At 44.4% G+C, this 22,085-nt stretch overlaps 1 protein-coding gene across 1 annotated transcript in view; it reads right to left on the bottom strand.

Annotated features, from left to right (window-relative positions):
- The window catches only part of LOC105686959 (lachesin-like), a 40,003-nt gene that overhangs the window by 9,158 nt on the left and 8,760 nt on the right, over positions 1–22,085 (bottom strand). Inside the window, exons 2-3 of the mRNA XM_012402256.3 lie at positions 10,804–10,900; positions 6,680–6,801 (exon numbers count right to left, since the gene is read on the bottom strand). Coding sequence (XP_012257679.2) covers positions 6,680–6,801; positions 10,804–10,864 — 183 coding nt within the window. The 5' untranslated portion in view covers positions 10,865–10,900. The remainder of the gene's footprint in view (positions 1–6,679; positions 6,802–10,803; positions 10,901–22,085) is intronic.

Here is a 22,085-nt window from a genome sequence, read left to right as displayed (position 1 = left end):
ATTTCTACGGGAAAAAATTCTTCCGGTCAGTTTGACCTTTGAAAGGTACACGTGTCGTGGCAATTGAAAATAAGATGCTAAGAAATTGTCACGATCCACGTAAAATACTTGGAAATAATCACCGTTCGCGAATCATTTTCGGTTCACGTTATTCCTCGTTGACTCGGTCACTTCGACTCAACCTAATAAGGTAGTTTCTCATCTAGACAAAATGCATCGCAGGTGGCGGGATATCTGGATAACATGAAACTAATTTTGTTTGGAGAATAAAAAATATTCTACCAGCTCTGGATACGCAGTAGCGGACATTGAGCGATTCGAAAGCGTATAAATGGGGGTTATTAGGCGTGTAACGAAGCACCATTTCGTTTACTATCAGGAATCGCTTGCGTGACTGGTTTTTTTCTTCGTGCTACCCCAGTATATGAGCGGTAGTCAAAATCACGGGGCTTAAAGTTTCAGTTTAAAGTTGGAATCGAGGAGTTTATTCGAACGATAGTCGACCGGGACCGGAAAACCCCAGGCCAGAATAGAAAACGTATCCAGTATATCCACGTATTCCCGCAGCTTATCGGAGTGTCTTCGAATTTTGGGTGAAAGGTACGAGCCACTGAACAGAGAAAGGATAGAACTGGAGGTACGGCTGAGTGCGGGTGGGTGGATGGGACCGGGTGTTCGGGGGTTGGGCTCAAGATTGTAAGCCGCTGTAACAAGGGATTTCAAATCAGAGCCCTGCGTGTCTCACTCTGCTCCGCACCCCCGAGCATCGAATCCGGCACCCCACGTGTTTGGCGCTCGATCCGTGCCTCCTGCGCCTTATACGGAATATAACCAGCGGTATACTATGGCTGTGTACACGTTAAGGCCGTCCTATTGCACCATATATATCGGGCATTCCACGTCAACTCGTCTTAGGTCTCGTCTCAGGTCAGCATTCGATTGTATAAATGTGACGAGATATTTTTTCCCCCTTTTATATTCCACATGAAATATCAAAAATTGACGCGGAGTTTCTTCCGATTGACAATGAGCTTGATTGTTAGAAATTAAAGCACTGAAAAATTCGTTGTGTTGTATCACTTTTGTAGCGGGACTTGCTAAAACAAACACAGGTGTAAGCCCGACCCGCCTTCGTTTGATGAATTTATTATTCGATAAATCACTCCAAAATCTTCAGAAAATCGAAGAAAGCTCGGCTCCTCTTCGTTGCGAGTTGAAAACTCTGAAATTTTTCTTCGGATAAAATTAGAAAAAAAAAAAGTACATTCACGTCCATGTTGTTAATCGGACATACCGAGTGCGAACGAAATGAACTACCAAATGAACTTTTTCAACTACGTACCCGGTACGGTGTACAAAAATAATAAAACGAATGGAAATTTCGCTAGCGAATCGGCGCGGAATACCCTCTAGATCAACTGTACGTGATTTCTAAAGGGATTGCTCACTCGGAGTCAATTTCTGCCCAAGTAACCCGAATTTCCCGTGACGCTCGTAAAAGTACGCGTACTTGAACTAACCGATTTTCAACGACCGTTCGTTGGTATATAGTTTCTTTGTCGTTCGGGTATACCCGGTGTTTTGGGAAGGAGTATTTTTTCTCTTCCCCTCGCCCTTTATTCTCGATATCCGTTCTCTTCGCTTTCCCAGATGAGATTCGGTGACCCGAAATCCGGGCGATGTCAAAATATTTAAAAATGTACCGCCGTGTTCGCGTTTAAACGAAGGTCGACGGAGCTTTCGTCTTCGGTAATTTCACTCGTACCGGTCTACGCCGTTTTCAAAATATCTTCTCGAAACCAATACTTATCGTGATCGTACTAATTTCCCGGCAACGAACCGTGAAATCCACCGGAATCCCGATTTCGCTCTTCGGTGTGGGTGTGCTACATTATGAGTAGGCAAGACCGGGGCGGAATGGACTACCGGGGAAGAACGGTCTGGGCGGTCTGATGTCGTCCAGAGTCATTGGAATGCGCTTAGATTGACTAGTTCTTATCAAAACAATGTTTGGTATGCTTTAGCAAGGTCGGTTTTTAAAAGTGAACGATTTTTCGGACCATTTCCAACTAAGGTCAGTCCTCATTCTTTTTTTTTTTCGCAATCAACGTTCGGTTCACTAAAATCAGCATGTTCTCAGCTGTCTTTGCGTACAAAGCACTCCAGCCGATTCGAAGAACAGAAGGGACGAAATTGGCAACAGGAGCGAAATCCATCACACCCCGCTCGATCTCTCTCGGATATGAGACTTGGTTTATTAATCCCGTTTTACATTATCGTACGAGTACGTGTATTTTTATTATGATTATCATTAATTGCTACGTCTGCGGTTACGTCATCGTATACATATATTCTCTTCCTCTTTGTTCGGCTCTGGATCTCCGGTTCTTCTCGTTTCGCACAAATACACAAGTTCGACAGGCTATGGAAATACACAGTGCGTTCTGGTATTGGTAAGTTAAGGTGGAAAATGGTAGAAATTTATTATTTTCCGAACGCTGGTTTGCTTTTACGTTGGGGCACTCACGTGCGTATCGCAGGATACGGTCGACGTGACGTCGCCATTGTTGTTCCCATGGTGAATTATACGAGGCTAAACTGCTGTGCTATATAAGGATTCCGCGCGCGGGGCAAAGTTCTCGGGAAAACCACTTCACAGAGTTTATTCGATTCTGAAAGCTGCGTCACAATTTCAGAGCAGGAAAGAACCTTCTGGTAAAGCTCTGACGCCGAGGACCGTACCACTGGGTAACTTTTTCTTCCCTTCGTATTTTGAATACCTGCAGGAACTGAAGCAATCCGGAAGCTCGGTCTTAGCCTCGGATCAACCTTATAGGACGCATTTTCCCTATATCCTCTTAACACGCGGGAAGAGAGTTAGATGGATAGATAGATAGAGAGAGAGAGAGAGAGGAACGCAGAAAGAGAGAGTGAGAGTATCCGAGAACCATTTCGAGCCAATATTTGCCTCCTGCCTGTCTTATACGCCCTGCGGCGAATCCTTTCCCAGGAGCCTATTTCCGCGGTTTCTCTCACCACCAGTCGCAAGACACTTCGACAGTCAAGTATTTTCTACGATATATTCATCTCCGGAAGAGGCAGCAGCGGGTCGAACGAACCCCGCAGGAAGTACGGGAAAATCCTCAACTGCAATTGGTGGGCGTACGTACCTGGTATACCCGGTACGAACGTTCGAAGAAACTCTTTCGATTTCACTCGCTCAACAGGCTCTCGGGGAAAGAAGTATAAGATTATGTACTTCACTTTCGATGTAGGAAGCGAGTGGGTGATTTTCTTTCGCAGCAACTCCTGTCCGTCAATGAGCCCCAATTACTCGGATCGAAATGCCGCGAGGGTACGTCGCTGTAATGAGCTCTATTCAAGTTTATTCAGGTCCGTTCGACGTCCATTTGCGGGTCGATTCTCCTCCGCGAACAGAATACCGTGCGCGGTATTACATTAGCAGTTCTGATTTTGATTTATCCGTTCTTTGCTCGATGCGCTTCTTCTTTTTCTTTATCTTCTTTCGGCGGAGCGTCTTGTTCGTTTTCTGGGGGAACCCCTCGATCGGATTCCCGGGTGTCCTTCGCCCGTTTTCGACCACGTCCCGCGTCCCAAGTCCCATATCTCCACTACCCCCTCACTCATTCCTCCCATTTCCTAAACCATCTCCCATCCCCATACCCGAACTTTCCGTCCTCAATAGAAGTGTTTGTCGAGTCAAACACGCAATCAAACCTGGACTTTTTCTTCAAACCGAATTACCCACCTATACGACGATCTCCCTTCCCCCTCCTTACGCCCCTTCGAAGCCCTTGTACGTCGACGGTCGTTGTAAGATAATTCGACGAGAAGGAATACCCGAATCGACGTACGAGGGACGCCGCAATTTCCGAGCAGCGACATAGGACTGTAAACTTCTATTCGACTTGTGAAATTAACAATCAAATTCAAACTATTCGAGCGCACAGGTATCGCAATCGTTTTTCTAAGATAATCGGCAATACCGTAGGAGGTAATTATGTGATGCGGAAATTGTATAGGGTATCAAATTCCCGGTGCTCTTCCGGTCGAGAAGTTCGGGTTCGGGGGTCGTAAAATTGACTACTTATCCCTGCGCGCGGAGAGAATGGTTGTCCTTGAGAAGGGATAATATACAATCCTGGCGTGGAAGTTTCGTCGTCTGTTCCAAGGAGCTACGATACAACGTATTGTTTGCATTCGTGTGCGAATATACGCATACATCTTATACACCGATACACGAATTATATATTATCGGAGCGTACACGTATACTATATACGTATATATTATTATACTACAGAGTATATACAGGTGCCGTCAGCCATTTCGTGCAGTAAACTTAAACAGTCGATTAAATTTGATTGCAGCAGTTAAGAAATTACTACTGAGCCGTACTCCTTATTTCAACTGCGAGTTCATTAGTTGCCGCCACAGCTGACGCCTCAGTGCCCTTCAGAATCCGTGGCCTCTCATACCGCCTGCGTCGGCGTCTAACGTCGCGTCATCGTCTTAAATCTTCGTCTGCGTCGTACCGCGTACCTTCGAAAACCTTCCGTCCTCACCTACAACGATCCGCAAATTTGAAACTCTGAACACCGGATCTTCGGGGCACCGTGACCGATACTACTACTGTTTAGGCGTACCGAATGTTTAAACGGTTCTGCAGTGCAACCCCTAGCTGTAATCTGATCCAAATCTGTTCCAGATTGTTCTTAACCACGTTCGACTCACAACTTCGGATATCCTTGACCCTGTCGAATAGCCGGAAAATTTCCTCGCCGTCGATTTCCTCCTGATCATTTATTTCGTAAGGAGAATGTGTAAAAGATACTGATCTCGATTCACATTTTTCCGTTACTTCCGTTTTGGGATTTTGAAGGCCGCGGTTCGTTTAGTTGGTGGAGAGAAATTTTGTACATACGTCAATCAGATACACATAGTGGAGGAAGAGACAAAAGTTTTCCAATCATTAATTCACATTTATTTCGCCGTTTCTCTCGATCTTTGTTTCCATCTTTCCTCTTGTTCTGCGTTGTCCGACTCTTCGACTTACTCGGCAGTTATTTGGAGAGAATCGAGATATAGTTTAAATTATCTCTACTCGTCGGGAAAGTATTTGAAAAATGTGAACTTTCTCGCTCGTATAGTAGATTAACGAGTACGCTTCGTACCTACTACGACGCGTCTCTTCGCCCTCTGCCACGTATATTTCAACGACCACCGGACACGACTAATGCCGCGTTGCTACTCACCCGCGTAACTTTTTCATGCCACCGCGCGGCAGCGAGTTTCTCGTTATTTAAAACGGAGCCTAGCGACTGAACTTTATTTGTTATTGTGTTGTCGAGAGGGAGAGAAACTCGGCTTTCCGAACATTGAAACCTAAAAAATAACTCAACCGAAGCACCTTTGGTGTGCGCATATTCATGCGACTCCTGCAAAGGTTTTACCTCGTCCCGCCATGAAATTAAATCGTACGAAAATCAAAGTTTACCACCGACACAGCCGAATGATCAACAGACGTTCGTAAAGCTCCGTTATTTCATAAGTTTGTATTACGATAGCTGCGATCACATCCGGCGCTCCAAAATGCTGAATGTCTATAGCGATCTCGCGGGTTGTGACGGGGAGTTGCCACGTTGTTGAAAAGTCAGAACCTCGTGTCGAACGAAGTTTGAAAAACAGCTGGCCGTTTAATCGTACAGTCGATGACCTTCCTTGTCCAATGTAACGACGCGATATGCATACATTGACTTATACACACCGGTATACAGCTTGTGTATTATTGGGAGGGCGTCGCAACGCCCAGACACGGCGAAGGCAGAGGCAGAGGCAACGTTTCATTTCCATAAGTCATTCCTTCCCCCAACGATTTTCAACGTTTCGAATTCCACCAGTAGCTGCTGAATATAACTTTTCTCTGCCTGGCGTACCGAATCTTTTTTAAATCGACGCCACACGTCATACTACACGCGGTAAAAATGCATGACTCCGATATCCTCGCATCCCGGCGTATAATCTATGCGTATATCTATACACGTGTATGAGGTAGACAGGTGGGTATATGGAAAAGTGACGGTGATATAATGCACGAATGGGTATGTGATATATGCATACCTTTTCTCTTCCCTTTATTCTGGTTCGGTTTTTTTTTTTTTTTTATTTTGTCGCAGTTGTTTTTTTTTTTTTTTTTTTTCATTCACTTTTTATTCGGCAGTCGTGCAAACTGACTCGAAGAATCGGTCGCGTGGAATTCGAAACGAACCTCCGTGCCGCGCAATGGAATTTCATCGAATTCAGCACACCTCGGGAATTTAGAAACGTACACTATGCATCACGTCTTCGATGTACTCGGGTGGCCATCGGGATACCACATGAGCGACCGGAGCTAAGCAAATGACTCCAAACGGTCCCGGCCAGGAAGAAATGCACGGAAATGTAGGTATGCCTAGCAGCCGATAGATGATATACGTTGTACACAAGAATCCGAGAAATTTCGAGATTTACCCTTTGGAGAGTCTCGCTTACACAAGCGAAAACATTCATAGATCATACCACATATCACCGAACACAGAATCAGATATACTTGGAAAAGAAATCCCTTTCCTCAAAATAAAAGCATCGATTTTCTTCTACTTTTACCCGTAGGACACTCACCTTGTACGATTGAAGATGGTTAACGACACAGGTGAAAGAAACGTCACGACCTTGCGTCACGGTGTGATTTTCTAGGGGTGCCAAAAATTCTGGCTGGATCTCCACCATCGGCATCAATTGACCTGCAATTGTTCGAAAGAATTTTCTTAAAAAAAGAAAAAAAAAAAAAAAAAACAGCACGTCAACGAAATGTTTGTACAAATATTTTCAACGGAATATTATTGCATAATTGGACAGAACGTTACGTATTCATGTGCATAAAGTATGACCCGATGACGAAAATAAAAATTCTTCACGGCATACATATATTTACGTTGCTGTTGAGCGAAGACGAATGTTATAGGAAATGTCGGAATTCTTTCGCAACGTGATATAATATATATTTCTAGTTATAATAGTAAAAATATACAGGTTCGTTCGGATCACATCTATAAGGAGAGGATCGAGTCGAGGTGAGCGCGTAGAGAATGAATAAGCGAAGGGTTTTTCTTTAATTTTTTTTCTTTGCCCCGAGATGACATCCGATACGAATCTCGATCGTCGAACGTCACAGTTTCACTTGACAAGTGTGTTTTTATTCATAAGCAGATTTCTTGCGGCATCGCCAGCGCGCCGATATACCTATAATGTGATACTGGAGCGTGTGGAGAAAAAGAGGAAATGTGAAACATATATGAGAAAAGTGAGAAAACGGAGAGGAGGAAGAGAGAAAAAAGGTTGGACGGAAAAGAAGATGGCGATTGTATTAACCACCTCGGAGCTTGCTCCGCTAGAAATCCTTTCGGGCGGATCCGTTGAATTCCAAATAGACCTATGCGCTATATTATCGTACATGTTCGCAGAGGCCTACATCTCGAACCAACACATTCTATACCTACCGTGCGCACCTATGTACCACGTGTATCTTGCCGCATGGGTCTTTTTTTTCACCTCTCATTTTTCATTATCGCACCAATAACGTTTTTCCGCCTCACGATTTGACAAATCGAGGAATTGATTTCGCTTGACGACACGGAACGTTATAATACATAATGCCGATAATTCCAGCGGCATCGAGCAATACTGGGGTGACTCGGCTGTCGGGTACGTATAGGGGGTAAATGAGGGCGGTGAATGGGGCAGGTACGAAAGCGGGAACGGGACGGCGATGGCAACGGGGAAGTCGGTTAGATATATAGAGCCAAGTCGACTGTGAATGATATATAGGGCGACTGTTTCGCGAATTGCGCAAAGTCCGGGTTACCGAGCTTTAATCTTACCTAGCCTTACATTGGTTGAGCCCGTCCGCGTCGTGTCGCGGCCCAAATAGCGCGGACAAAATCACCGGCGGAAACTGAGCGTTTGTGAGTTTGGTGGGTTTTGAGGAGAAAATCGCGACCAATTGCAAAGTTATGAACGAAACGGTCGATTCCTATGAGAATGTTTTAATACCAGCTGAGAAAGCACGAGAAATCGAATGTTGAATTTTGTTCGAGTGCATTCCATTTTTCGTGTCTTTTTTACTCTTTCCGTGATAAGAGGTAAATTTTTTCGTTGAAATGCCGTCATTAAGCTCATGAACCGAGCAGAGGTGCGCAAGCAGTGTGGAGGAAAAAGAGAGAAGGAATAAGTGTAAAGCACACCCCGCAGAAGAAGCTGGAGAAGTCTAACGCAATTTCCGTCGGGCGCAAGAGATGAGAACTGGAGATGTTACTTTTCGTGGACAATCGTGAATGGAATTTGGAAACGAATTCAAGACTCGATGTACACCGTAGTGTGAGATGTATATACATGTATATCTCGTCGAGAATTTTCAAAAACGTTGGATATTTCTGGTACCAACGTAGCGCACTCTTTCGAATAATAACGAAGTATACATGTACACACGTACACTCGTTCTCATTTTCCCTTCATTCTATTCTTCTATCCACCCTACGATAAATATAAAGAAAAAAAAAAGAATGCGAAATACAAAACAATGCCTGAAGACTTTCCATAAAATTAAATTTGATTTGGAGCCTTAAAATTTTAAAGCTCAACTAAAAGCACTACGCCCGACGTTATCTTCGAAAACTTCGCAGTGGTAGCAACTTCACCCCTCAAGCCTGGATGAGCGAGAAAATATAAAATATACATCCCTTTCTCGTAACCCAGCCACCCCTCTCAAAAATCGTCAAGGCCAAGGGTTCGATGGTTCGCTTCGAACTACCCTTTATTTCCGAGACGAAATATATCCATTAAATATACGATCATCCATTTGCTTAGAAATATTCCGATTCAATTAGAAAAAAAGTGATCCATCTTTTGAAAGCGTAAAATTGTCGCATATCTCTGCATTTTGGAGCGAAAAAAACTGGAGATAGGTAGTCTTCGAGATACATGGATATACTGTAGAATAAAAAATGTGTGTATTTTCGGCTCAAACGGCGTAGAAATGTGGGAGGGTACAACCCTCGAGACGGCCCTCTGATTCTTTTCAATTTTGGGGTATAAAATCACTTTTTTCCGTAAGTAAATTTCAACGGATTTCTAGTTCAGGAATTCGAATCTGCGGGCTGAGTTAAAGAGAGTTTTGGCCGCGGAGCGAGTTCGAGCGAACGTCAGTTTTTCAAGAGACGATCGTACGTACATTGATTACGCTCGGTGCAAACGCGAGTGAAATAAGAGGGTTAAGGGAACTGGGGTGAGTTGGGCACTCTCTGAATTGGCATTCAATACTCACCCGCTAGCAGCCAACCGTCAACTCTTGGTCGTCACGCTTCGTTTTCCCAAAGGAGAGTTTGGTACTGGTTCACTTCAGGTTTCGGAGTACCAAAATCTCCGCTCACACTCGAGACTCGTCGAAGGGTGGCCCTTAAAAATACTCAGACTTCGCCGGGTTTCCGTTCGTTCCGCTCTCCGCTCCCTCCGCGTCGTCGCGGTTATCGTAGTTCTCGGGAACTATGATATAATCGATCTCGACTTTTGAAAACATCCGGATCCCCGGCCACGTAATTCTCCAAGTTTTGTATCGTACCGTTATGTGTCACCGCCACCCTCCTTATTTTCGGACAATTTAAACGGCATCCCACCGCCGTTTACGCATACCATTTCGTTATATTAAAGCGACAGCCAGCGAAGAGAAACGGGTTAAGCTTCGTTACTTCGCCGGAGAAATTGGAATATTTTGGGTCGCGTTTACCCCACTGATACGACGAAAGAAAGAGCAAGAGAGAAGGAGAAATAATTTGAGTAACCTCCGCGTACAGCTCAACAGCTGAACCCTGAACCTTTATCTTTTGATGACAACGAGCAGCAGCAGCAGCAGCAGCAGCAGCAGCAGCAACAGCAGCAACAGCGGCAACGGAAGCAACAGCAACAGCGGTATGGTAAATAAATGGTACTTTTGCGAGATAAAGTGGACTATCTCTCGCACGTTTAATAGGACCTTTGCAATACCGGGAGGGGCCTGAAAACGGAGAGCGAGGAGAGGGGCAGGCGGTTGTTGCCTTTAAGCGTACCCCGGTCTAGTGAATATAATTTCGCATGGACCTGCACGTGCCTCCCGTTCGTTTCTGGTATAGGAATATAGGGGTATATAAGGTAAAGTTTGCAACCGGAGCACGACCTTCGATTCTCGAAGAGATTTCAGCTCGCGAACTACACTTCCCGTTATATAAGTAAGTCGCAAACGAACGTATACCATATACCTCTACATAGTTAGTATAAGCTCAAAGTGTCAAGAAGTTCTGCAATATTCGAGGACCCGTAAACCTTCAAAGTTCCTCCATGCGTAGGTAATTAACATTGAAGTCAGCACTTCGTATAACGCCTATAAAATTAACCGCTGGGATTTATCGGGGTAACAAACGCCCGCCGGAAAACCCGCGCGTCAACTTTGCGGTGCAGCATTTTAACATTGCAAGTATAATACGTGCACGCGTCGCTCCCTAGGGTGCAATACCGTATCGGGCGCGAGAGCATGTGCGATTTCATTGCGTCAATTCCTACGATACGGTGACCAGCTGCAGAGTAAGAATATAATACAGTTTACCGTTAATCTTCTGACCGTGAGTGGAAGGTTCCCCTTTATTTGGGTGGGTATCCGTAAGAGGACTCGGGAGATATCGCTTACGTATACATAGGAAATAGATTAAACGACTCACCGAACGCGGTGTGAAGAAACGCAGCAAGGAGAATTGCGCGGATAATTTCACTCGGGGCCATGCCATAGGCTGTGAATTTTCTTCAGGATCGCTCCTTCTGCAAAAGACAACGTATGATTATGCGTTAGAACTATGCTTCGCAGCCGTTAGCAGGATATAAAACACATCGTCTGGATGTATTTGAGTCCGATCAGTGACACGTTGGCAATTTAATAAGAACTATAACGGATTCAGATCAGTGAACCCCATCGATTAACTCGGTAAGTAACTTTATCCGATCCGACCCAATTTTCTCAACGAATTTCCATAGCTGGAACCGTTGAAGCTCACGTGAAAGCTCGTTTAATTCGTCGGGTGAAAGTTTTAGTCCGAAAGCCTCAGAGTGAATTTCAAGCCCATCGACGTTTCATATTCGTCGGGTAAAAAGGACGGAATGGGTCGGACGGGTCGGTCGACTCGCGGTAGCGACGACGACGGGCGCAGGGAAATGCCGGGGGTTTGAGGGCAGCGTGAATATTAACTCGACAGTTGGTCGCCACATAAACGCCAACCGTTGATATATCCACCCACTCCCCGTCCCCGATAACATCCCTACACACCCTCCCTCCGCACCCGCATCCACCGTCCACCCCTTTCCACATACTAACCGATCCCCGCACGTACACCTACAGGTATATCCGACGTATACCCACACGTACCCGTACACGTGCACGCGCATATGCACGCTATACGAGACACATACACGTGTGTGTGTGTGCATTGAATTCACGCGTTCTCTGCAACCACACCGTGTCCCTTTATCGTCGAACTAAATGAAAATTTCGCTTGCGATGCACCGACCTTTATTCTTTATTGTCTCCTCTCCGTGCTGTGAATCCAACGTCAAAAATTCCTACAAAGCGGTGAACGTGAAACTTTCAATATATCCGAATGGAAAGAGAATTGATTCTATTGGCGACTGTAACGTGCGCGTTTCCCGTAGGAGCCAGCTTTTAACAGTCTTCGGCAACACTTTTCCATATGATTCGAACTTGGGGAGGAACGTTACTTCCGGTCTATTGAATTTACTTTACTCGTTATTAACGGGGGTTTAGTAAGTCACGGGTTACACCAGTGCTGAAATTCGATAATTGTAATCCTACGTTTGTTCAATCATAAAATCAATTAACTATCATACAGAGGCGGGTGAATTTTGTGGAGATTTGGAAATAACTTCGAAAGGTATAGAGAAAAAAAGACTTTTTCTTCGTCAAGTGTGATGGGTCTGTTCGCTAACGTTTCATGACCAATTTCCCGAACGCTTGATTTTCAAGGAATTTATATTAATATATACTGAATCTTTCGAATTACGTATAATCATAGATATATTATTGGTAGAACGAATGAGGGTAAAAATACGCAACGGTTCCGAACCTAAGCAGCTACCTTGAAACGGAGGCTTTATTTCTCAAGAGTTCTTCCAAGCGCTTTATTCTTAATGCCAAATGGGAGAAAACAAAAATCAAAGACACCATGAGCAACTTTTATTTTCCGATTCATAATCCTGTGAGAAGAACAACAAAAATAGGTAGGTATCTATCTGCAAAATAGCAGTAACGGATATTGTAGAGAATGAAAGAAACAAAAAATGAACGTAAATGAAGTACGAACGGAAGCACAACCAACCGACGTCCCACGAGTTAAAAATATATCTATAACCGTTTAATACGACCAAATGCAGGTTTTTTGTTCCAATTTCTTTAGTTTTCTCCTCTTTACTTTCGTTTCGTTTCATTCTGCAGTTTCTTCGGTTTTCCAAGTACCCAGTTGATTTTCGCAAAGTGCTCGGTCTCTGACTTGCCTTTCTGCTTTCGTAGCGGCCCGGCTGCCTCTGCTTTCTCCGTTCTGCGTCTGAGATATGGTCTAATGTAATTGTTCCGTGAAGCGAGTAAATGGTTTTTTCCGCCTTTCCTTCAAACACATGTTACTCTATGTCTGTTGGTGACAGGAGTACGTGGTTTCCTGACTGAACGAGTGACCGTCCATTTCGCTAACAAGTTATACCTGGCCTATATCAGCTGGGTTACTACAACCGGACGGAACAGTCGATGCAACAACGAGGCATCGTTATCGTAAAAAATCGAAAATTCTTCATTTAGGATCACGCCGATACAGCAAACCGAAATCCGGAGTCTGAAGTACGAGTATTCCTTTTTTTCAGAAGAGTTCGTTGCTTTGGCTGGGGCAGGGCAGAAAAGGAGAAGGTAATCCGAACTGCACCAAATTACCGAGCTACTCAATTTTTCTGATGTTTTGGGCCCAGGGATAATTAATACTTGCCTCGATAAATAGCCGAAAATCCGAAGAGCAGGTTTGAGAAGAATTCGAGGGTTTGCAAAATACTTCAAAGACGATTCTGGTAATATGATTGGCTCCCTAAAAATGATTCGCTTCTCCAAATCCCTTCGCATAGCCTGAAATTTTCCACGTAGCGGGATTTGAAATAAAAATAAATTTATCGAATTCTCCGACGATATACTTTTCCCGTTACAGCGTTACCTCCGAATCATCTGTAATCCATGACGATACTAGAAAAATATTGCTCTACTATAATTTTCGAAGCTTATACGATCACAGAACAACGAGGGATCATCGACGCCTCGGCCAAAACGTATAGAATTACCACAGTCTCCGTTAAACCGTTCCAGAATACCCACGGTAACTTTTCCTATGTTTTTACGGGCAGAGAACTTCCCCCAAACGGCATTTGTCACAAATGCCAATACCATTGTCTTATTATTCCGCGGTGGTAGAGGCAACTTGATTCTTTTTTATCCTCCGTTCTTTTCTTCCCTATATAAAAATCGAATCTCTTCGTATACGTACGTTTAATGAAAAACAATTATAGGCAAAGGAATACAAAAGCGAGGAAATTCGTTGAGTTCTACCGTATAGAATATTTATAAATCTTATAAATTGAACCGTTGCGAATAACATCCGGATGTTTCGTATAAAATATGAGGGAATGTTATCTCAACCAACGTCGTCAAAATCTACCCTAACTTCAACGCGTTTCATCCCTACCACCCCCAACGTCTGTAATCTCCCTATACACGTGCCAGTGAGCCAGTAGCGTTATGCTGCATCAGCTTTTTCGCGGATTGTCTTCACCGTCGAAGACGGTCACGGTTACGTATAGAATCAGCACTGATTCAACGAAATTTCAAACACATCAGCGTCTAGCGGTCGCCCAGTTATTTTACTTAGATTAACCGACCCTAGAAATTTCACTCGTTCATCATTTGAAAATAGGTGTGTATCGCATGAAAATAAAAATGTACAATTCGTACTTGACAGCAAGGATGCAACCCTTAGGTGACGCGGTTGAGCTGGTTAAATACACCCGGTTAGCTGCGGAAGCGATTGAGTCGCGTAGGCGTCGCGGCGTCTGTGAGTTACGGGGCTAATGCGGATGTAATGTACTTCTCCTCGTACCCCCGTCGCCACTTTCACTCCCCTTCGCCTCACGCCAGTCCATATTCCTCCGACATCCACGGCTGGTCCGAATAACGCCAAGCATTTATATGAATCCGGCTGAATCGAGCTGCCGCTATACGTGCCACCGTATGAGCACTTGTTCGTCCGATCCCCACCCTACTACCACCTTCAATGGAAGGAAGGTTCGTCTGTAACAAACCTCAACCCTCAGCTGCCGAATTCGGTAAGGGTAGCGTTGGCTCTCAACCTCGATGTTATTGCTCCGTACAAGGCGTCCCTCTAACGGTAAACGATTACTTGCCAACTGCCCTGCCTTACCTGTTCAATACAGCTGCGGAAATCACCGATTTACCACCGTCGTGCTTAATTGTATTCATCTATATATATATGTATATTATTTACCCCTCGCATTAAATTTATGAATTTCTACGATCATTATCTACGTACTGGAAATCGACTGGGTGGACGTAGACGTTGTGCGCTATCGCGACGTCATACCTGTGCAGTAATTCGCGAGAGGATCGTTGCTTTTCTCCGTTAGTTAATTTTAATACAACTTTTGAATAGAATCGGCATCGTCGGAACGAAGAGATATTTTTGTAGACATGGACGTAAGAGAACATGAACAAAAACAAGGAGAAGAGCGATATTCAGGTCGAATAATGAATGCAAGGATCTAGGCGGGGATTTGAAACGAAATAATAATTTATGCATAATCTCTGTTACTCCGTTGTCCCATTTTTTTTCTTCCCGTAGACGTCGCCCGTTTAAGCCGCTCAAGTGCATAAACGGCAAAGAAAGGAGCGGGCGGTTTTGGGGTAGCCGAAAAATGCTGGTGAGGGTAAGTAAAAGGAGAAGCAAGAGCAGGGTAGGGGGGGTTGATTCTTTCTTTGCCCGGGATTTCAATTCTGGAAATAAGCGTAATTTAAGAAAAAGAAAAAAAGGAAAGAAAACATGAAAAAAAAAGGTAGATAAAGAGGGAAGAAATGAGAAAAATAATGACGTCATGCGGGAACACGCGGTCGCTTTCCTTTTCTCTTTGACCATAATTTTTCCCCCTCATTTCCAGAGTTCTGATGGAACGATGCGAGAAATCAATTTTTCCATTCGTCATACTTAGAATAAAAAAGCGGTAGAAAACAGAAGGCACATTTTATTTTCAAACCATTCAAAACGAACGACACTTATACTTCTTCGTCATCTCCCATTTCTAATTATATAATTCACCTCCGTCAAAGAAATGAACAGGGGTCACTGCGCTCCGTTTATTTCACACAGAGAAGACTCGTGGATGCATCCATACATTTGAGGTGGCGTCAAACTTTTGTGTCTCACGATCAATCGAAACTCATTTGGTGTACGATGCCTTGAGTAGTAGGCAGCCGCGGTTAACAAGTAAAATGCATAGAGTTGTTTTTTTATAAAATGTTGAAAAAATTTCGCAGCTATCATAAGTATGCGCGAATGCGATGAAATGTAGCGAAAAAGAAGGTGATTATAAGTGGACGTGATTCTGGAGATATTTTTTCAGATAGTCCCGTAAAGGTGTATAGCTTCGTTTATCGTGCGATGGCGTAACTTTTGATACGTGTTCGCAAAAGTTTCCCAAGGATTTCAAAGTTCACAACTGGGTATGAATTCGAGTTGATCCGAGCTTGGCCCACCTAACGTGACTACTCGCTTCAGCTTGTATAGGTATGCGGTATAATATATAAAGGATAACAATAATGTATAATAACAATTACGGAAAATAGTTCACCCCGTATACATGTATACCTAATCTTCGGAGTATCGAGTCGAACAAGATTAAATGAGGTAACCCTTAATGGTTCATCATTCGTCCGGAAATACCAACCACGTGCCTGTGTATACAGGTATAGTAGAATTCCCGGGAATAATTCCTATTCGTGCAGCAGGGTCTACCGATAACCATAATTTCTTGAGGGAGCTGTTCTATGTTTTATCGAGCGTGTACAACTGGATGTGGTTGTCACTAATCGACATAGGTACCCTGCGCCTACATTACACCACTCGGAGTCTAACTGGGGAGAATAGTTATTCCGGTGAAATGAATTCGGGGCCCGAGACGCTGCGTGCTGCTAGGGACCGAAGGCCGCTAGCAGGAGTCAGCCCGCCACGAAAACGGGGATGAGGTAAACTGGCAGGGATCCGAGGTGGTGGAGGTCAGAGGTGACTGCGGTGGGAGATTCTTAGCCAGAGAGCTTAAGTTAAGCCAGCGACGCGAGCTCATTGCTAACAACGGAAGGAAGAGGAAGCCACCGCCCAACCCCATCTCACACCCTCTTCCACCTCTATTTCCTCTCTCCTCTTTTCGTATCTCCCTCAGTTTGCCTCCTTCTGTTTCTCGACAACCCGAAACGAAATCTCTTTCATATACATAGATATATATATATATATACATCTTCGAATGCTATCTCTTTCGCGTATAAAAGAGCTTCGAGAAGCTCTTACCACCTATACTCATACTTACCTACGCCGTTGCTACGACCGAGGTGTACGGTTGAAATCGACCAGCTCAACCTCCTTTATGTCGGTAAATGTTTTCAGTACCCACCCCCTGTCCGCGATACAGCTACTTAACCGCTACATCATTTCGTATTCCCATATTCTATTGGGCACTTTTAATTTCTGGTCGTTAATTTCCTCTTCAATTATTATCCGATATTCTTACGCTCGAAATGTCAGCGTGGTCGGACAGACCACAGCAAGTTTGTACTTCAGCTAATTTCACTTTGCTACTTGCGCGAGGGTGAACGTAACTGTTGTGGATGTGGTGCTGTCGAAAATTTTACGTTTCAACCGAAACGGTTCCGTTCAACCATCAGGTTTTCGGCAACAAACTTAAAAAAAAAAAAAAAAACCCCCTTTCACAGTTTGGATTGCACTTTTATTTCTGAATAAAGAGTCTTTCCAAGTTTTCAACACATTAAACGGTGAGGAGGCGAGGAGGTCGTACAGCACCGACGATATCTCAACTGAACCAGGTACCGAAATTGATGTCGGATATTAACGATTAAAACTCACCACTAGGTTCGGTCGACCATTTACGCCCAAAGAAAACCGAGAAAAATGGTTCAGTTCAGAGACTAATCCTATTTCAAACTTTTTCTGTTCAACTGACCGGAAATTTAGAGTTGTACCTACCATGGCAAAAATCGTCTCACCACGTTTACCTTGCGGATTTTTATATCGAAAAACTCCAGCACTCGTTGTTTCCTACGAACGAAAAATCTGATCCACTCGTCACCAGGCACGGATATTCGAGATCCAGCCGCTGATTTTTCATTTTCACATAATTTAATCGTTTCCTTAAACGTTTCCGTCGTATTACAGTCGGTCGAGGCACGGAACGAATTATTGGGTTGTCTTCGGAGGTGTGTATCGTAGTTAGCTTGTAAACGCTCTATAAAATAAACGACCGATCATTCGCTTGGCAGAAGGCGATATACCGCTCTGCGATCATCACCGGACAATAAAATGCTCTTGTAGCCGCGAATGGCATCAATCACCACTTACTGCGCTCCCTATTTCCGGTTACAATGGCCGTAATCCTTGTCTCATATCTCATTTATTTTTCTTACTTCCATTCCTTACTTTTTTTGTTCGGTATATTTTATTCCGTAACCTCGTGAACTTTGATCACGACGTGGACCTTTCAACCCTAAAATCCATCGCGGAATTGATAACGTCAAATTTCCATTTGTTTCACGGTTCTCGGGACGGTGAATATGCCCCTGCGAGGTCCGGTGGCTAAGGAGTCAGGCGGAGACACGATTTCAAAAATCCAGCATTTTATTCCACGTGACTGAAACTGGATGCTACCGCAGATAGTAGAACTGTTATACGATGAAGAGGAGAGGTGTACGCGGTCGGGCGATTCACGGAGTTGAACGTAGAAATTCACGAGGAGCCGACAGTGTACGCGGCTGCAGTCGAGCAGAAATTCATTCGGTCATTTTTCTTTCATGGATTTTCTGGGGGGAATGCCGATTTAAATCTCATATATATATATATATATATATGTATGTAACCCATATCAGGAGAACGGTTACCGCTCGCCCGAACTATAGTCCAGTGAGAGAGCTGCAGTTGTATTTAACAGCGTGAACATCGCCGTATATATCGGTTTATGGTAGGTATATCCCATAGCCTTCGCGACAATATCTTTCCTTTAATATATTATTATGTATATTTTCCCCATGGTTGGATAGTGACGGAGGTCTACCAGGGTATAGGTGATTTAGAAGGGATCGAGATGAAGTTAACTTTTTTTACATGGGCGGTTGAGAGAAGAAGTAATAGCTACTGATAATACGACCATTCCAATACGACATAAATTATCACACTTCCGAGCGTGGCGTTTGGTAGCCGTACACCACGATCATGGCGTAGTTATTCGACGGAGATTAAGGGCAAGTCTATCTATTATGGTCCACCAAGTGACTTCGCAAAAGCTAAACGGCACGGGTTGGTGATTCCTATAGTTTTGCTCAAAGTCTGCCGCTTGCATCGGAAACTTAGGACTCGTAGGAAGAACTTAAGGGTTGTGGTTCAAACTGTCGGTAAAGTTGGCTACATCCGTTCGCGAGCCTGGTGGTTGCACCTCACCTATGGACACAGTTCTCGAGTCGCAGGTTACAGATCGCGAGGGACGATGTACAGACGCCTGGCGTCCGGACGCCACGCCGCGCCCTGGGATTCCTCGAGGTCTCCGCAGCCGTTTCCAGCTTATACAATTTTGCTCCAGTTAGAATTCCGAATATCAATGCGTTCCCTCTGGAATATTCGAGTGTTTCTTTTTTACACTCTATGTGGAAAAGCTGCGCGTGTCGACCGTACATTTTGTGCGTATATTGGGAGGAAGTTGAAAATTTTGGCTTAGATTTCCGTCTTCCTTTCGAGTATTGTCGAGAATTTTCCGACCCTAGTATCTACGGTGGTCGGGGACTAAGGGGTGTAAAAAAGAGCACGCCGTTTCAAGGGTCGGATCGTGATCCGTGAGCGTTCGAGTACCGTTTCTGCATCGGCGTTAACAGACGAAAGAATTCATCCCTATGAGCTTAGCGATAAGTTGGCAGATGGTGAACGAGGACTCGTACGATACGTGAGCTCCAGAAATCCTCTTGCCACTCGAGCCCATATAGGTGGGATTAATGCATTCAGATTCAAGTATCTGCATTGTGCGATTCACTGATCCCTTAGTAATGCGACGATACGTCCGCAGTGGCTCTTGACGCGAGTACCACGAGTACAATACACCTGTGTATATGAATAGGTATTACCAAGAACTCCGCGGGAATTCGTCGATAAGATTCTCAGTTGGAAATGATTGTTACTCCCGTTGTCGCGTACATCGGAAATCGTAACATTCTTTAATCCCCAGATCACAGTTTATTTTTATCAAGATCTGCCGTCGCTCGCTCGAAACAAAGATCTCTGGGTAGATGCGTCAGGTCGAAAAGCGCGTGAAACCGACGAAGCCACCGGCTGCCGGTTCTTCTACTTCGCATAAATTTTCAATGCACTCGCGTCGATCCGTCGAATAGTCGCGTCATCGCCCCTCTGCCGAGGAACGCGACGCCGTCGACCCGCAGATTTATAATGGCAACGGTCTCGAATGAAAGGTTGTTATCATCCGAGGAATATTACGGCGAAAAATGAGGATGGGATAACGTGGGTTCGCACGGTAGAGCGGTATGATGAGATTTTCAGGTTCGTACGGACTGTCGTTGAATGGGAGTGACACGTACGATGTGCGAGCATCGGTTGTACGCGGAATGAGATGCGAACCAAGTGCGAACTCAACGTCGAGGCACAAGGCGAGGCATCGTGATTATCCTACGCTCCGCAACAATCCTCAGGGTCTGCTCCGTACGCCGGAACCGCGAATGCAGTATCCAAATACGACCCAACGCTACGCAACGTAATGCGATACGATGCAGTATACATTATACGTACAGTCGGAATCAACGTATGAGCAGGAAGCTCATTAAGTCTTGCCTGGGGGCAGCTAGAATGGCTGAAGCTCGCATTTTCTGCCACACCGTACTCCTATGCAGTTGTCTGGTTCGGTTTCGCCGTTGTATGATCATACTTGATGCGAGCTCGATTGAAATATATCAACTTACGAGAATATGGACTGGTGCATCCTGAATGAATAAATGAAACGGCGATGATTCTTCGTACGAGCTATTGCACGATGTGCGGCTTCGCTATCCGATTTTCACCTGTAGTTTTAACGTTCACCGACAGCTGGGTCTTCGTGAATTTCGATATAACGCGGTTTCATCGGGCGAGTAGATTTTTGATTATTATCGTTGGATTGTGCGACTAAACTTCTGCCGACCGAAGTGTGTAATTATTGCAGTCTGCTAACGTGAGGTACGTACGTAGGTATAATACATACAGCGATGACGTCCGCGCGGTGGCTGAAAATAATGAAAGTTTTGAGCTGTACGCGGTGCTTCGACGTTTTACGTATCGACACATCGTTCGAATTGGTTGCGGTCTTCGATCTTTTTTTACCAATTGTTTTTTTTTTTCATCATCGAAAATTTCATTAATCGGTGGATGTAATGAACACTTCGTTCGTACGGTTCGAGGGGGGAGGGGGGGTTCGTTCTATGTTCGACAAACTGTTCAGCTGGGATTCACTCGTGTCCGTGGACTTTGTTGAGTTATAATATGCAGTCCGATACAGACTCAGAGGTTTCACCTGTTCAACTTTTCTGCTTGCACCTTGATTCAGACGATATAAGTATCGGCGAGAGACTGAGGATTCCGGACGGATGATGTGTAGTTAAAATTTCCTGATGGAGTATATCCGGCATCGCACTTCGTTTGATTGATTCGTCGATCGTTCGAATAATGACGCGTTCCTCGATTGACGGGCTGACGCCCTTCCCTTCTGAGTGAGCATCGTGAATCTACAAAATGGACTGTATTGAAATTAGAAACAAAAAAAATAGAAAAAAGTAACGACGCTCCAACTGCTCAGATGTGGAGCATTCGAAGCAAAATAATAATCGAAATCGATCATCGTTGCGAACGTGGTACATTTAGATGGTAAAAAACGCTTTATTTGTTACTCCCTCAACATCAATTTTTAATCGGATAACAATCACCGTTCGGATGATATCACTGGTCTGATATTACATTTTCAGGTTTTTCTTCATAATCACTCCGATAAATCCGACGTCGGGATTATAAAGAAATACCTTGTGATTCTGGGTCTCGAGATTTCTGTGAAATTATGCTCGTGGTTTCCGAGACGTATAAAATAAGAGGTATCCATTCGCGACATCAACTCCAACTGTTTGGAAAAAACAACTATGCATGATTTTTGTCATTGTAGCGATTCGCAGTGCACGATAACCGCCGCCGCTCGAACAAGGTCGACTATTCATCGCGAATAATTTTCAGTACCTACTGAGAAGTCTGGAGGTTGAATATCTTCTAAGTTTTTGTCCGTCTCCGAGAATGAGGGTTGCGGTTTGGTATACCGTCGGCGAATTCCTGTTCGAGGTACAGTCGTCGAAGAGTGAATGATCGCGTCGTTAAATCGTTCGCGGTAATTTCGCGCTTCTACAGCGCGTCCACGCATAAGACACACGCGCGAGCTATGCTTATAAAAATGTATACCCACGCTCCGTCGAACGCAATCTTTCAAACTTCTGTGACAACGACAGGTGCGAGACTTCGCCTAGATTTCCCAACCCTCGGTATATAATATCGCGTCAGCGTACTATGGCCCCATTTTCCCCATTTTCCCCACCCCCGATCCT

Source organism: Athalia rosae, chromosome 1, assembly GCF_917208135.1.
Source record: "Athalia rosae chromosome 1, iyAthRosa1.1, whole genome shotgun sequence".
NCBI classification, from domain to species: domain Eukaryota; kingdom Metazoa; phylum Arthropoda; class Insecta; order Hymenoptera; family Athaliidae; genus Athalia; species Athalia rosae.
This window is presented reverse-complemented; position numbering and strand designations above follow the sequence as displayed.